The 17,199-nt window shown below is 43.2% G+C and overlaps 2 protein-coding genes across 2 annotated transcripts; one reads left to right on the top strand and one right to left on the bottom strand.

The window, feature by feature from the left end:
- Positions 1–165: 165 nt before the first annotated feature.
- Positions 166–4,913, bottom strand: mettl13 (methyltransferase 13, eEF1A lysine and N-terminal methyltransferase). Its single transcript, XM_086283683.1, has 9 exons — positions 4,495–4,913; positions 2,951–3,223; positions 2,401–2,869; positions 2,114–2,313; positions 1,826–2,015; positions 1,420–1,584; positions 1,101–1,313; positions 870–1,001; positions 166–654 (listed from the first exon to the last, which is right to left on the bottom strand). The coding sequence occupies exons 1-9, from the start codon at positions 4,645–4,647 to the stop codon at positions 362–364; spliced, it is 2,088 nt and encodes a 695-aa protein (XP_086139809.1). The 5' UTR covers positions 4,648–4,913; the 3' UTR covers positions 166–361.
- On the top strand, positions 4,815–7,327 carry itpa (inosine triphosphatase (nucleoside triphosphate pyrophosphatase)). The gene is made up of 8 exons (XM_086283684.1): positions 4,815–4,956; positions 5,208–5,265; positions 5,356–5,420; positions 5,500–5,573; positions 5,665–5,696; positions 6,514–6,626; positions 6,707–6,783; positions 6,980–7,327. Exons 1-8 carry the CDS (start codon positions 4,894–4,896, stop codon positions 7,113–7,115), a joined length of 618 nt encoding a protein of 205 aa, XP_086139810.1. The 5' UTR covers positions 4,815–4,893; the 3' UTR covers positions 7,116–7,327.
- The last annotated feature ends 9,872 nt before the right edge of the window (positions 7,328–17,199 follow it).

The following is a 17,199-nucleotide window of genomic DNA, read 5'->3' as shown; positions in this document are numbered from 1 at the left end:
CATCTACTGTAAATAACGCTGCTGCATTCTTCACCAGAGCAGGGAGCCAGCACTGTGCAGTGCAATGGAAAACAGACAAGTAAAAGAGAAAGTGAAGGCATTTAGTGGTGAAATAATGCAGTCCCATCTATGACATCTAACAGCATAGTTAGAATAGTTTCAGTACCACTCTACTACTTAAGTTTAAAGGATAAAACGTTTATTTGTGACTGCTTATGTTACACATGTACACTTTAAATGACATTGTACTGAATGGCAAAGTCAAAGCACTTTTTCCCATATTTTAATATGTTTGTCGTACAATCTCAAACACTGTCCCGACACGTGGTTAACCTCAGCCCTCAATGGTCACAAACATGCTTCACACTATTCTCAAGTCTTTTAGCAACTCTGCAATGTCTATATGCAGCCTACGGCTGGGTTCAGTCCCACTGGAGCACAGTGCACTCTGCAGATTCTTGGCTGCCTGGTTTAAGGATGGCAAAATGTGGGTGGCGTCCGTTGTCTCCTTTTCACCACGAGTGCACAGAAGGACTTCATTTATCTCTTCCTCGATCTTTCGAGACAGGATGGTGGGAAACACGCCACTGACACGCTCAAGCACGCTTTTCCTCAAGGCTGGGTCTCGACATGCAAGGTTCAGTATGAACAGACCTGGCAGGGAGGGATAAAGAAAGGATATTACTTGAAAACTAAGCACATAACTTTGATAAACTGTTTGTATCAAAAAGTAACATGTCATATTTGAGACTGATAAAAGTATGGCTGTTTATTAGTCTATTTTATTTTGGTTGCAAGTGTCACATCAATTTAGCAAAAAAGATAAGATTTAAGCATAAGAGATAAAGTATTTTAAAATGATTCTGTACCTCTGGGAGTTAGCAAGTTATGGACTTTCTGCAGGATTGGGGTTTCTACAAAGGCAGCAGGAGGACAGCTCATACCCAGAGTGCTATCTTTATTGTCTACATCAAACATGATGGCATCAAACAAATGACCACCTAGAGAAAAGGAAAAAACATACTTTATTTTTAATACCGATGAACCATTATATTCACTGGATTACTTTTAATTGCACTGTAATCCACACCCTCACTGACCTTCTTTTTCCAGTGCACAAATGCGTTCCAGACCATCCCCAAGAGTGACAGTCAAACGGTCATCTGGTTGAAACCCGAACCATTGTTTAGCCACCTCCAACACAACTGGGTCTAGTTCCACAACTTCAATAGTTACATTGGGCATAAAGTCCCGCAGAAACTGTGGAAGGCCTCCTCCACCGAGCCCCACCAGGAGCACTGACACTGGGATGTCTAGGAAGGATTAGGGAATGAAGTTTAATTGAATGTGATATTTTAGAGCAACTGAAGAGTGATAAATGCATGAATTACATGATAGGTTCTTCCTACATACACGCACCTTTGTTCTGTGGCATGCCCACGCCAAGCATAGCAAGACAAGCCACCATGACTTCATGGTGAGCACAGCAGAGGAAGCCACTGTCCACAGTCATGGAGGTTGAAGATGCTACTGGAGCTGCTGATGCCTTGGCCTTCCTTTTGTTCTTTTTCTTCTGACTTGTCGCTGCCCAAATACAAAACAATAAAATTAAGAGCTGTACAACTTCAACATCTTCTGTTTTTTCCTTTTGTGTTTTGGTTTGCTCAGTTTCATGCATTCTGGTATTAACTGGTAATCTCCCTATACTGTATGTCTGTGCATCATTGGTTGTGCTCAGTAGGTTAATTATTTACTTGTAAAAAGACCATTCATAAAAAATACTTTATTATTAAGTGAAACAAATCAGGAAAGTACAAGACATTACCTGTATTTGATGAGACCAGACGGCTCTCTGATTGGACAAGGGCAGCATTAGACAGGAAAACAAGTCGGCGATACAGTTCTCCGTCCTCTCCTTTGACATTCTCCACGCAATACTCCCCACTCAGCTGACTCACTCCCCTGCTAACCTCCTCTCGCCAGCCAAGGTCACCTCCCACAGACAGAAATGGCACCTGAAAACAGGGAAAAGAGCACAAAGGAAAGTGCTTCTTTAGACTGTTAATATTTTACATAGCATGTTTTTAAAAAAGGGATGCTTATGAGTGGTTACCTGGTGGTTGGCTGGCATACCCGGGGGAGCCAGGTCCATCACCACTGGTGAGAGTTCTGACTGGACAGCTTGCATCTCTGTGTACTCCTGATTCCTGTGCATTGATACAATAACCAAGCGCCGAAAGTTAGCACTGGCTGCTAGCTGCCTCCGCCCCTCACCAGAGCTGTAGAGCCAGGCTGTCTCACTCCCTTGAGGAACTGACAAAACAAACAACAAATCAAAGGACTAAATACACCCAATTCCATTAGAAGGCAGAAACTTGATGAATTGAAGCCTGGGCTCACCGATAAATATAGCAAACTGGTTTGCTCTTGGAACCTTAGCACCTGGTGGAGAATCTTGTATTGTAAGAGTGTATCTGGGAAGGCCGGTCTTTGCATGGCAGAGCGTGAGTGAGAGGTTTGAGTTGGCATCAGTGTTCGTCCGGAGCCTCTTTCTCAAGACGGAGTAAGCCTGATGCTCCCTCACAGCTGACAACAGTTCAGAAACATGCGTGTGACGGACAGGGGCTCCATCCTCTCCGAGGCACATCTCAAGAATTGGTGTGGGCATAGGCTGACGGAACTTGGTGCAAACCAGAACAAAAACAGGCAGAGCAAACGAGTCTTCCTCTGTTCTGTTTTCTTCCTGCAGGCAGTGGAGCCTCACTGCCCAGCCGAGCTGAACAAAATGCTCCACAGCCAACTTGATCACGCTCTCCTGAGCCAGTGTCACACAGACATAACGACCCCCGACACTTAGCACACGACCCACCTGGAAACACAAGAAAAATACAGTGAAGTTCATGCAGAGGTGTATATTGATGATGCACAGCCTGATCAACCTGCTTCTCACCTCTGTGAGCATGTTCCTGGCCAAAGCTCCTTCTTCTTCAGATGCCATAGCATCTAAGGTGCCCTTGTCCAGAGCAGCCTGATAGCTTGCATCCTCATATGGAGTTTTAGTAGCATCCACCTGATGGAAGGTAAGGCCTGGCCTGCGCTCAGCATTTCGCTGGTTCATGTTGTTGACCACAGTCTCACTAATGTCTATATTGGTCAGATGCTTGTAGCCAACATCATACATCTGTTCACTCAGCTCAGAGTTACCACAACCAACCACCAGCACCTGAAGGACAGAAATAAAGCCTAGCGGTCACTTATCAAGGCAAGAAATATACCAAGGCACAATCAGTGTTAGCAACACCCAAGTATATAAACATTTCAGGAGGTGGATGATTTGGTAAACTTTTCTTCTTTGCTCAGCTTTCCTATTTAGGTGTCATCAGAGCAGATGACCTGCTTCCATCTCATCCAGTCCCTCACATCCTCCTATGTCCACTTTCACTACATCCATGAACCTTCTCTGAAGTCTTTCTCTTTTCTTCCTGCCTGACAGCTTCATATTCAGCATTCTTTGTCCAATATATCCACCATCTCTTCTCTGTAAAGGTCCAAACCCGTCCTTGCTTCTCTGACTTTGTCTCCAAACTGCTTGACCTGCGTTTTTCCTCTGATACACTCAACTCTTCTGCCTCCAGCTCGGCCTCCTATCTTTTTGTTAGTGCCACTGTCTTCAGAATATACATCATAGCAGGTCTCAGTCCCATCTTGTAAACCTTCACTTTCATTCTTGCTTTCATAATTCTGTTACAAATTACCCTGAAAATTCTCCACCCCACTTCATCTCTCTTGTTCACTGTTCATTGCCCCCAACTTTTTAAACTTGCAACCTTTACGCCTCTTCCTCTTTACACCTATCTCCCTCTCACTCACAAACATGTATTCTGTCTCGTTTCACTGACTTTCATTGGGCTTCTATCCAGAGAATACTGGATCTCTCAAGGCTCCCTCCCGTCTGCATCCCTACTCTCACCACAGGTCATGTGTCTGTCTGTCATCTGCAGAAATTCCTGCCCGACATCAACGGTCAATCTATTCATCACCACAGCAAACAAGAAGGGGCTCAAAACAGATCCCCGATGTAATCCCACCCCCACCTTCAACCAATCTGTCACCCCTACCGGACACCTCATATATGTCTGCATTACCCTACCATACTTCTCCTGACTTCCTCACATAGTACCACAGTTACTTTCTTGACTCCCTATCATATGCTTTCTCTAAAGCACAGTGCTACTCCTTCAGACCTTCTCTATATTTCTCCATTAAAACACTCAAAACAAACATTGCCTCTGTAGTGTTCTTTCTCTTTATAAAGGCATACTGTTGCTTGCTGATCATCAGTTCTCTCCTCAATCTTGCACATCAGCTCTCTGTAGTTACTGCAGCTCTGCATATCACTGTTGCTCTTGAAATCATGTGGCAAACTAAATTTCTTAATGCAGTATTAAAAGAAACAGTGAGTGTTTCGCCAAACCCCTTCGTCACCCAATTTACCTTATCTTGGACTTTGATGTATTTGTGCAGCACACCGCACAGTTTGTTGTAGTCTCCATACCATTCAAAAGCCTTCTCCCCTCTCTTCTTAAAAAACTTCTCCCAGTACTCAGCAGAGCTGAACTCCTCGGCGGTGCGAGGTAAAAGACTCATGGTCGTCTGTGATGGTTCAAAACGTTGCAGATTTTACCGTAACTTTACCTACAGCCACTTCTACACATGGCACTTGGCTCTGATTTCCACCCGGACAACATTGCTTCCAGTACCGCTTGCTGATTGGTGGAGTGCCCCTACAGATTTAACGATGATTGGCTGAGGCTTTCAGAGTTGCTGTTATTGGTCGCTGCATATGTGGAAGTGCTCGGTTCGCTGTTGTTAGTCATCCGGGTTCAATTCATCATGGCGGTACCCGCTGGAAGGTCTGTGGTTTTCGTGACAGGGAACGCAAAAAAACTTGAAGAAGTAAGAAACAAATACTTCATACCTGAGATGGATTGTATGTTTACGGTCGGAGTGGCCTTTCTAATCCGTTCCAGGAAGAATAGTGTTCATTTAACGGTCCTTTTCATGCTGCATGTTGAGCTAGCTAGTTAAAGTGAGATTGAGACTGGAGCAGTAACTTAATCCAGAAATCCCTTGTTTCGTTTGCCACAAAAAGGCCTCACAAGATTTATGAAGATTTATGCTTCGTCTGCTTGTTTGTGATCCATCAGGTCATTCAGATACTGGGCGACAAGTTTCCCTACAAACTAGTGGCGAAAAAGATCGACTGTGAGTATCAAAAGTAACACCACCGGCTAAAGAAAAATAAATACATTAAAATTATGTGGTCATTGCTTTTGCAAAATTTTCTTTATGCAGTGCCTGAATACCAGGGAGAGCCAGATGAGATCTCTATACAGAAGTGTAAGGAGGCTGCACGACAGGTACAATGTAATACCACTGCCATATCACGTATTAATTAAAGACAGTGCCTTAACACCCCCGCCCCCCCCCCCAATTCAGATTGATGGACCAGTCATAGTAGAGGACACCTGTCTATGTTTCAGAGCTTTGGGGGGATTACCTGGTCCTTACATGTAAGTCAACTATCTAAAGTATGTATTCAACGGTATCATCTTACATGGTGATAGTGAGCGTCAATTTTAAAACAAATATCTGTTTCCATAGTAAATGGTTCCTGGAAAAACTCAAACCAGAAGGTAAGTAATGAAATAAATGCTATCAAAATGTGTTGTTTAAACAAACGTATTCAGAGCTTGATGAATGCTTGATAATCAAGTTAGGAAATCCCAGAAAGTTGATTCAGTTCATTTGGGCAGATTGCTTTCAATTGGAGAAACCTGTCATCCCTTATCCAGATGACTTCACTGCAGGCTCCCAAACCTTATAGACAGTACGGTTGCATAAAGATCAGCACCATTGCTTAACAATGACTCACGTGACCAGATATGCCAATTAGAATTTTCTTCAGAAAAACCAAAGAACTGCTGGCTAGGCATGTTGCACGGAAGTGTTACCTAAGCAGGCCAGAACTTGGCAGTCTACACTTACAAGCCAGAGGCCAATCTTTTGATGAAGATGTGCAGATTCTGGACAGGAAAGAATGAAGGTTTGAGCGAGGAGGGCATTGATATAAAAATAGAGGCCCCCTTCCTCAGTTCTAAAAGTAAATCTCCTACCATCTTACAATGCCGTGATTGGAGCCATTCCCCAGTTCTTTGTTAGTAGTACTCATGGCCATTCATATTTGCATATCAGCAGTCATCAACTGATCGTGTGGCTCATTCTTATGCAAGCACCTTAATAGTTAAATTTTACAATCTGTTTATAAACCTGCAGTCAGCTGATACTGAAGAAGTCGCACGGTCACTTCACATAAACCAAATCAACATTCTGGTATTATGCAGAGCTTCTTTAGAAAAACTAGTCTTGACTTTTGAGGGGTGTTGTTTTTTTTTTTTTGTTGTTGTTGTTTTTTTTTTCTCTTTAAATTATTATTTTTAAAATACGTTTTAGGCTTGTACAAACTTCTAGCTGGATTTGAGGATAAATCTGCATGGGCTCTCTGCACTTTTGCGTACTCTGCTGGGAAAGATGAACCCATTCAGCTCTTCAGAGGGAAAACAGAGGTCAGTCTGTCTCTGTAAATCTGTCCTGGTGTTTGTGCTTTTGTGCGTGCATTTTGAATTGACTCCTGTGGTATTTTCAGGGGTGCATTGTAGAACCCAGAGGGCCTCGAGACTTTGGCTGGGATCCCTGTTTCCAGCCAGATGGATATGACAAAACGTAAGCAAAACAATTTGCATTTCCCCCTTTCGACCAACAAGGGGAGCCAGAGGTTAACACACTGCCTCTGCATTATCAACCATACAAAATCCTTTTTGCTTCATGCGGTGCACTTGGGATGAAGTATTACTGTTATTATTTAACATTTGTATCAAATAATAATTTTCACTACTAATTTCTTCTCACTTCTCTGCAGCTATGCTGAACTGCCCAAAGAAGTTAAAAATTCAATCTCCCACCGGTACCGGGCGCTTGCTGCCATGTCTGAGTATTTCTCGCAAACCAACAATACCACACCACAGACCAAGAAGAAGAAAAAGGAGGAAGACTAAAGATAACTTTTGCTCCAACTTCAGGCTTTGAAGTTGCAGTATTATGCATCAAATATAAAGGGAGAAAATATTCCTTAATAAGACACTGTTTGTTAGCCCAGAAAAATACAAAAGATAAAACATTTTTGATGCGTACCCGTAGTCTCTTAAGCGGGCAAAGTGCTGCGTAATATCTGTTTTCTCTTATTTTTTAATAAATGGTTTTGAACAAATGCAATAGTCCATGTGAACATTTCTCTTTGAATATTACCTCTTGGATACTCTGAGACAACCTTCTGAGTTTTTGCTTCCAAGGACTGACAGAGATAGACTGAGGAAGAGTATAATTCATAAAAAACAAGAGCTCCAGGGTCCTGATGAGAGCAGCAGACTCCTCTGTGGCTGAGACTGGCTCCTGGATTTGGGGAGGGAAGCACAGGGCTAGAGTCCAGAGAGGGGAGGGTCCCTGAAAGGGAGAGCGGGGTGTTCAGTACAAACACCACAGTGATAACAAAGAATCTTGGGTTATAAATGACCCATGAAGTGAAAGCCTCCAAGCAGGAACTATGCATACACCTGTGACTAATATCTCCCACATGTATTGAATCAGTGATGCATGCTTCCACAGCAGTAGAAGCATGTGTCTGCTTCTACTGTTACCAACTGTTTAATCACTTGAATCAGTTGTGTATTGTTCTCACTTATCTTTCCTACATGAAGCACTGCACACTGTAAATTTTTCCCATCTAGTTAATAACATTGATAATCAGTAAAAGTAACAGTTTCAGAAATAAAAGTGCAAACACAGGACCGACCACCCTGTTTCCCTAGACCTCTGACTCTCATTTGGGAGTTGAAATAACAAGTTGCAAAAAAAAAAAAGAACATGGGAGCTGTTTTGTTCTCGTCAGGAAACATTACCAGTTTTTCCCAGAATACGAAGTCTGCCTGCCAGGCTTCAGGTTACTAGAGGTAAAAGACAAAACAATTACTGTAAGTGCTGAAGCATTAATCAAAGCCCCACTGTCTGTGTGAATGTTGGATCATTTGAAAGGTATGATAAGGGCATGATACCTAAATTTCAATACACTGTCCAAGCCTACTAACAGGAACAATATTCATGATTTTAATATGATACAGTTTTTGGCTGATAATGTGTTATGTCGTCCCTGGGGTCTATTTATGTAGATTTCTAAGTGTCTTCAGCCTCATATGTAGAAATCTCACAATATATTTCATTCACTCCACTTTACTTACTTTAGTACTACTTGCAGCTCATTTTTTCTTGCCTTTTTTGTACTAAAGAGTGTCTGCAGCACTTAAAAAATCTGTTTCCAAGAAAAAGAGTTCTACTCCTGGTACCATCCAAACTATAGAGATTAATAATGCTAAAGTTTCTGAATTTTCTTAAAAAGCCATTCAGATTTAAAGTTTTTGGACAGAGTTTTAAAAAGAAATGTTGTAATCCAGATACTGATTTCTGGAATAGGAAAATAAATAAATAAAAATTATATATATATATATATATATATATATATATACACACACACATATATATACATTAGGGGTTCGATACATTCGGTTCGATACTTTGGTGTCACGGTTCGATATTTTTTCGATACAAAAAAAATGTTCATGCCTTTTTAATTTGTCATTTATTAAAATTATAAATATATATTTTAACTCAAAAGTACAGTTTTTAAATTTAATGTTGCTGAAACAAAAATAATTAAAAAAATAAATATATCTGATTGAGGAGTCACTCATCTTTGGAAAAGAGAGTTTATTACAGAGAAATGGCTCTTTCCAAAATAAAAGCTATACTATACGCTTCTTCTGGGCTATATTCTCAGCAGCATATTGTAGCGGGTCAGGGCTGTTCGGGGTTCTGTTTGTACAGTTATGTTTTGTTTATGTTGCCATAGTGACGGGTGACGCCCTCTTGCTGCGACGGTGTGTCCTTCCGGGGTCAGAGGGCGCCGTGTGTTGTTGTTGTTGTTGCTGTGCGGTTGCGCGCTGAGCAGTTAGCTAGCAGCAGTGTTCTTCTGCAGATGTCAATAAACGGCTGTGCTCCCTGGCTAGCTCACGGGAAGCAAGACCAAACAACACCTCCGTCTCCTCGTTGTCTGAGCTCGCCACATTGGTGTCAGAAGTGGGATGATGGTGGCACCCCATGTTCTGACCCGAGTGACTTTTCCCCCGCCTGTCGTGACCGGCGGTGCGCCAAAAGAAGGCACCTGGATATTTGCAAAGTGAAAGCAAAAAACAAGCGCAAATTCAAACGATTTCAATATGTCACATATTGACAGTGGCTCACCGATGCCAATGACATAATTACCCAGCTACATTTCCGAAAGAATGCAAAAGCATTGACATATATTTTTCCTTCCTACAATAGCCCGACGGGCAGGGCAGAGATAGATTTTGGTAGCCCAACTGGAAAAATCGCTAGCCCGATTTTGCAAGCCCTGTGTTACAGGCATGGCCCTTTAAGGATGAAGCCTGATGGGAAATGTATTCGGGATGTGTGTAGCGGGACTGCCTGGTGTGTGTGTGTGTGAAGAGAGAGAGCAGAGAAGGGGAAAAAGTAACGGTTAGCTACAGAAGAGACGGAAAGAAAATAAATAAAAGGAATATAATAACTCCCTCGACAGCCAGAGTTGTGTCAGCGATGCTCGCTGTGAGTAAACTGTTTCAGCCCACTGTACGCTGTGTTCGTGCCTTAGAGAAGAAATAAAGTTCGGTGAAGCAGTTTCCTACGCCTCCTTCGATCTTTTTGCTAGCGGAGTTGACCTGTATAGTAAGCTGTTGCGGCTACGAGTCAGTTACGGAACCTTCAAGTAACTGCCAGAGGTTTCCTTACTACGGTTCGGGGCCGCGGATCTGGCGCGGTAACACCTGTATCTGATTGAGGAGTCACTCATCTTTGGAAAAGAGAGTTTATTACAGAGAAATGGCTCTTTCCAAAATAAAAGCTATACTATACGCTTCTTCTGGGCTATATTCTCAGCAGCATATTGTAGCGGGTCAGGGCTGTTCGGGGTTCTGTTTGTACAGTTATGTTTTGTTTATGTTGCCATAGTGACGGGTGACGCCCTCTTGCTGCGACGGTGTGTCCTTCCGGGGTCAGAGGGCGCCCTGTGTGTTGTTGTTGTTGTTGTTGCTGTGCGGTTGCCGCGCTGAGCAGTTAGCTAGCGGCAGTGTTCTTCTGCAGATGTCAATAAACGGCTGTGCTCCCTGGCTAGCTCACGGGAAGCAAGACCAAACAACACCTCCGTCTCCTCGTTGTCTGAGCTCGCCACATTGGTGTCAGAAGTGGGATGATGGTGGCACCCCATGTTCTGACCCGAGTGACTTTTCCCCCGCCTGTCTTGACCGGCGGTGCGCCAAAAGAAGGCACCTGGATATTTGCAAAGTGAAAGCAAAAAACAAGCGCAAATTCAAACGCGATTTCAATATGTCACATATTGACAGTGGCTCACCGATGCCAATGACATAATTACCCAGCTACATTTCCGAAAGAATGCAAAAGCATTGACATATATTTTTCCTTCCTACAATAGCCCGACGGGCAGGGCAGAGATAGATTTTGGTAGCCCGACTGGAAAAATCGCTAGCCCGATTTTGCAAGCCCTGTGTTACAGGCATGGCCCTTTAAGGATGAAGCCTGATGGGAAATGTATTCGGGATGTGTGTAGCGGGACTGCCTGGTGTGTGTGTGTGTGTGAAGAGAGAGAGCAGAGAAGGGGAAAAAGTAACGGTTAGCTACAGAAGAGACGGAAAGAAAATAAATAAAAGGAATATAATAACTCCCTCGACAGCCAGAGTTGTGTCGGCGATGCTCGCTGTGAGTAAACTGTTTCAGCCCACTGTACGCTGTGTTCGTGCCTTAGAGAAGAAATAAAGTTCGGTGAAGCAGTTTCCTACGCCTCCTTCGATCTTTTTGCTAGCGGAGTTGACCTGTATAGTAAGCTGTTGCGGCTACCAGTCAGTTACGGAACCTTCAAGTAACTGCCAGAGGTTTCCTTACTACGGTTCGGGGCCGCGGATCTGGCGCGGTAACACCTGTATCTGATTGAGGAGTCACTCATCTTTGGAAAAGAGAGTTTATTACAGAGAAATGGCTCTTTCCAAAATAAAAGCTATACTATACGCTTCTTCTGGGCTATATTCTCAGCAGCATATTGTAGCGGGTCAGGGCTGTTCGGGGTTCTGTTTGTACAGTTATGTTTTGTTTATGTTGCCATAGTGACGGGTGACGCCCTCTTGCTGCGACGGTGTGTCCTTCCGGGGTCAGAGGGCGCCCTGTGTGTTGTTGTTGTTGTTGTTGCTGTGCGGTTGCCGCGCTGAGCAGTTAGCTAGCGGCAGTGTTCTTCTGCAGATGTCAATAAACGGCTGTGCTCCCTGGCTAGCTCACGGGAAGCAAGACCAAACAACACCTCCGTCTCCTCGTTGTCTGAGCTCACCACATTGGTGTCAGAAGTGGGATGATGGTGGCACCCCATGTTCTGACCCGAGTGACTTTTCCCCCGCCTGTCGTGACCAGCGGTGCGCCAAAAGAAGGCACCTGGATATTTGCAAAGTGAAAGCAAAAAACAAGCGCAAATTCAAACGCGATTTCAATATGTCACATATTGACAGTGGCTCACCGATGCCAATGACATAATTACCCAGCTACATTTCGGAAAGAATGCAAAAGCATTGACATATATTTTTCCTTCCTACAATAGCCCGACGGGCAGGGCAGAGATAGATTTTGGTAGCCCGACTGGAAAAATCGCTAGCCCGATTTTGCAAGCCCTGTGTTACAGGCATGGCCCTTTAAGGATGAAGCCTGATGGGAAATGTATTCGGGATGTGTGTAGCGGGACTGCCTGGTGTGTGTGTGTGTGTGAAGAGAGAGAGCGGAGAAGGGGAAAAAGTAACGGTTAGCTACAGAAGAGACGGAAAGAAAATAAATAAAAGGAATATAATAACTCCCTCGACAGCCAGAGTTGTGTCGGCGATGCTCGCTGTGAGTAAACTGTTTCAGCCCACTGTACGCTGTGTTCGTGCCTTAGAGAAGAAATAAAGTTCGGTGAAGCAGTTTCCTACGCCTCCTTCGATCTTTTTGCTAGCGGAGTTGACCTGTATAGTAAGCTGTTGCGGCTACGAGTCAGTTACGGAACCTTCAAGTAACTGCCAGAGGTTTCCTTACTACGGTTCGGGGCCGCGGATCTGGCGCGGTAACACCTGTATCTGATTGAGGAGTCACTCATCTTTGGAAAAGAGAGTTTATTACAGATAAATGGCTCTTTCCAAAATAAAAGCTATACTATACGCTTCTTCTGGGCTATATTCTCAGCAGCATATTGTAGCGGGTCAGGGCTGTTCGGGGTTCTGTTTGTACAGTTATGTTTTGTTTATGTTGCCATAGTGACGGGTGACGCCCTCTCGCTGCGACGGTGTGTCCTTCCGGGGTCAGAGGGCGCCCTGTGTGTTGTTGTTGTGGCTGTGCGGTTGCCGCGCTGAGCAGTTAGCTAGCGGCAGTGTTCTTCTGCAGATGTCAATAAACGGCTGTGCTCCCTGGCTAGCTCACGGGAAGCAAGACCAAACGACACCTCCGTCTCCTCGTTGTCTGAGCTCGCCACATTAGTGTCAGAAGTGGGATGATGGTGGCACCCCATGTTCTGACCCGAGTGACTTTTCCCCCGCCGGTCGTGACCGGCCGGTGCGCCAAAAGAAGGCACCTGGACATTTGCAGGACTTTGTGTGGGGCAATGGGGTCGTCGGGGACGACTGACCCCTTAGGCGGGGGCTATGTAGCGGGTCAGGGCTGTTCAGGGTTCTGTTTGTACAGTTATGTTTTGTTTATGTTGCCATAGTGACGGGTGACGCCTTCTCGCTGCGACGGTGTGTCCTTCCGGGGTCAGAGGGCGCTCTGTGTGTTGTTGTTGCTAGCGGCAGTGTTCTTCTGCAGATGTCAATAAACGGCTGTGCTCCCTGGCTAGCTCACGGTAAGCAAGACCAAACGACACCTCCCTCTCCTCCTTGTCTGAGCTCGCCACAATATTAAACATATCAGGTCCCCATAAGGAGAATCATGTGCTAACGGCTGTCTAAATGACTCGGGTAAAGTTTGTAACATGCATGCTTGTTGTTTTTGTCTGCTTCCACTTGTCTTTGCACTAGGATGATGTCGGCGTAAATGTGCAGTCATATTCGTTGTGTTCCCACTAGTGCTCCGTTATCGAGCTACCCCTGCGTGGGGCTAGACGGCTAACACTTTAACGAGCTAACTGCTCGCTAACACACTAGTTCCCACCCATGTAATTGAGCATTGCGTGGCACATCCAACATACTGTTTTACTTTAGTCCATGACGCGCTTACCTTCAGGGTCATACGTCACATGAAAACCAAAATAATTCCAAACGCCACATCTGAATGAGGGTGGGGAAGGTTCAATTTGCCATGTTGCAAGGAGAGCTTAACTTCTGTCTCGCTAGCTTGCCCTGCGCTCGTCCTTCTGATGATGCTGTCTGTGTTGAGCGCTCAGTGGATCTGCGCTCGACAGTGCAGCCTAGGCTGAGTAGTCGAACGCAGATTTACTGAGCGCTCAACACAGACAGCATCGTCAGAAGGAAAGTTGATAAAATAAATTACAAATTTTGTATTGTTCGATACATATGCGTACCGAACCGAAAGCACTGTATCGAACGGTTCAATATCGATACGAGTATCGTTGCACTAGAGCTGGGCGATAGAACGATAACGATATGTATCGCGATATAACTTTTACTCGATAGAGAAATTAAGCTATCGCGATAGACTTCACCGCTCTTGTCCTCAAAAAAAAAAAAAAAAAAAGGTCAGCCAATCCAAATTAAGTAGCGCAGAGCCGAACCAATCACAGCCGCAGCGTCACGTCGCGTGACTTGTTACGTACAGCACAAGTGCCAAGCCGCACGTGTGTTTGTTTGGGAAGCAGCCAGCGGGTAATGGAGCCAGCGCGTAATGGAGGAAATGAGTGTGCCGACTAGAAAAATCAACCGAGCGTGACCGAAGAGAAAACAGATGATGGTTCCAATGCCGGAGAGATTGTCAAACGGAAGAGCCATAGAAGTTCCGTAGTGTGAAGGTATTTCGGCTATTTCAAGTCTGACAAAAACAGAGTAGCGTGCACTGTAAATTGTGCCGAAAGCAAGTCTGGAAATACAATAAACTGGTGCATGCGTCACACTGTGCGCCACGTTATTGTTTCGGTGAAATGAATTTCTACAATACTGTTACTGTTAATTCTACTCTCTGCAGTGTTTAAATGCTTACATATACACACAGTTACTGTCCCTCCACACTTACGACTCGGTTCTGCTTCTATGCCCCAGCTTTGTTTACTTTTTCCCACCGAGGCTTCTAGACTTCTGATTGGCCAACATTTCTGCACGGTTAGGAATCTAGCGCCACCTGCTGCTTTGGCATGTTCATAGCAGCGTTTTCCTTCATTTCTGCCTTTATGTGTGGACGGGATTATTTTTTAAAACGAAAACGGAAAATCTCCGTTTTCAAAAATACCCGTGCACGTGTGGACGTAGCCTCAGTCTCTGACTGGAAGCGCTAATTCGTCATTCGGCTTTTGTCAGACTAAAGTAACTGTTAAAACTGTTTGAAAAGCTCAGCTATACAACAAGGAGAGATTGAGAATTTCCTTTTAGTTCTCAGTTTATTTGATATTGACAAAAGTTAGTCAGTTTTGTCTGTTCTTCTGTAAAACAAACTAAGATTTCTTTTTAGAATTAATATTTTGTTTCTAAGTGGAATTGACAATTTAGTAGTCTGTTTCGTTTGTCCTATTTTGAAACTTAAACGCTTTAGCGGCTGCCTTTTGTGTAGTTTGCAATATTTGCCTTTATTTATCTGAAAAAGTCTCATGTTCCTTAAGTACATCTACCCTGTTGAACTTATTATGGGAAATAAATATTTAAATCAAAACAAGCTGCTGATTATTTCACATTTTACTTGTGAGCAACGGCACATTTAAATCTTACAAATATAGTTATTTGGCTTATATCGTGATAGATATCGTTATCGCCTGAAATGAAAAAAACATATCGTGATATGAAAAAATCTCATATCGCCCAGCTCTACGTTGCACCCCTAATAAATATATATATATATATATATATATATATATATATATATATATATATATATATATTGATCGTGGCTCAAGAGTTGGAAGAAAAGTGTCCGGCAGCCTCGCCTCTGTCAGTGCGCCCCAGGGCAGCTGTGGCTACAATGTAGCTTGCCATCACCAGTGTGTGGATGACTGATTGTGTAAAGCGCCATTTTCCATTTACATATTTTTACATATTTTTCCATTTACATATATTTACATATATTTACACTCCTGAAGAAATTCTATGACTCTGTTGTGGCTTCTGCCACAACAGAGTCATAGAGCAGCTCCTTCAGTGGGAGACTGCGGCACCCACGGTGTGGGACGGAGAGATTTCGCAGGTCTTTCCTCCCCACTGCTGTCAGACTCCATAATAAAGACTTTAACTGATCAAGCACACACATCCATACATATGCAGTAATACTAAGTGCAATAATCCTTTCTGTCATCGTTGTATTTTTACTCAGTTGTATATAGTATTTGTATTTGTATTCTATTTTTATCTTATTGTATATTTATTTTATTCTACTGTATATAGTATTTTATTTTATTCTATTCTGTACAGTTGTGTACTGTATTTATTCTTATTGTATTCTAATTTTTGCCTCATAACTTTTGCACTGTCCACTTCCTGCTGTGACAAAACAAATTTCCCACGTGTGGGACTAATAAAGGTTATCTTATCTTATCTTATCTTATCTTATATATCTATTCTTTTTTTTAAATTTGTGACTATATTTCTTATATTTCAATTTCCTTTACCATGGCAGAAACAGACAATGGTTCTTTTGTTTGAAACTGACTCTCACTCATGTGCATACGACAAGCATTGCAAGCCAAAAACCTGGAGACTATAGAACTTGCCCAGGAGCCCGTCAGTAGTAGGCTTTTTTCCAGGCACTGAAAGCCCATGGTAGCTGGAAAAGCGTCTCCTGACATGACCTGCAAATCAAATACCTTTCCCCAAAGCCCTCATGGGGAAACACAGGATGTTTTCATTCTTTATTACAAACAGAACCAACACAATGCTTATTCAAGGAAACTTGCTGTTCTAATAAGAGAGTATGCTTTGGTTAAAGAAGGAATGTGCTGCTTAGGGATCACTGAGAGGAAAGGACGCCTGACTTTACGAGATTCTTAATCAGTCGTGGTTGTGCCAGAGGAGAGGGAGGGCTTGATGTGGCACTGGGGAGACAGACTTTACTTCATTTTTATTTGTTATGCACGACTCACCTGAATTCTCCTGCTGTGACAAGTTTTATTTAACAGCAGATTCAAGTTAAAAATATTTTTTTCTTCCTACAATAACACGTGTACCTGGAAAAGGCTTTGATTATACACCACATGACTTACAATGCTGAAATCTAAAAAAAAAACTGACTGCAGAAGGACACTTAATAGAGGCCATATTCCACTCTATAAATTTGGTTTCACCAAACTCACTCTTGAATGAAGTGTCTCCAAGGGATTTTAGGGTTCAGACTAATGAATTAATCCACCATGAGGCCACTGGTGTGCATGATGGAAACAGTTGACCTAATACATATTCCTGCTGGGACTGCTCCTCTCCATTTTCACTGTTTATGACAAAACCATGGAGCTCTCTGTGGAGGCACAGAGGGCTCCATGAATATTTTCCTGTTTTTAACTTCTCCAGAGAGATGTTGGGATCTAATTTTAGCCAAAACCTTCTGACTTGTACAATGACTTTTGGCACTACTTTTATCACCACTGTACTGTAAAAACAGCCAGTATAAAGAGCATATCAGAAGCTGAGTGTTACAAACTTAAAATCAAGTAGTCCTAAGGGGAAGACTGCGATTTATACATAAGAATAAGGTATTTCTCTTCGTTAGTCATTTCTAATTTACTTGTGTCTTGTCTGAAACAGGTCTCTCTTGTAAATGAGACACTGAGTCTCAATAGGACTACCTGTATAAATAAAGTTT

The sequence above is a fragment of the Aulonocara sp. 'chitande type north' Nkhata Bay genome, linkage group LG23 (assembly GCF_057382095.1).
Source record: "Aulonocara sp. 'chitande type north' Nkhata Bay isolate Kocher_YH1m ecotype deep benthic linkage group LG23, A_spYH_male_GT1.1, whole genome shotgun sequence".
Taxonomy (NCBI): domain Eukaryota; kingdom Metazoa; phylum Chordata; class Actinopteri; order Cichliformes; family Cichlidae; genus Aulonocara; species Aulonocara sp. 'chitande type north' Nkhata Bay.
Note: the sequence above shows the minus strand (reverse complement) of the source record. Positions and strands in the feature narration are given on the sequence as shown.

Bases quoted from the DNA above. Each gene is read 5' to 3' on its own strand.
- mettl13 (XM_086283683.1), bottom strand. From the start codon at position 4,647: ATGAGTCTTTTACCTCGCACCGCCGAGGAGTTCAGCTCTGCTGAGTAC. The intron at 2,870-2,950 runs GTGAGAAGCAGG...TTGTGTTTCCAG, and splicing joins CCAGGAACATGCTCACAGAG to GTGGGTCGTGTGCTAAGTGT. The intron at 1,002-1,100 runs GTCAGTGAGGGT...CCTTTTCTCTAG, and splicing joins TTGTGCACTGGAAAAAGAAG to GTGGTCATTTGTTTGATGCC.
- itpa (XM_086283684.1), top strand. From the start codon at position 4,894: ATGGCGGTACCCGCTGGAAGGTCTGTGGTTTTCGTGACAGGGAACGCA. The intron at 5,266-5,355 runs GTGAGTATCAAA...TTCTTTATGCAG, and splicing joins AGTGGCGAAAAAGATCGACT to TGCCTGAATACCAGGGAGAG. The intron at 5,421-5,499 runs GTACAATGTAAT...CCCCCAATTCAG, and splicing joins GTAAGGAGGCTGCACGACAG to ATTGATGGACCAGTCATAGT.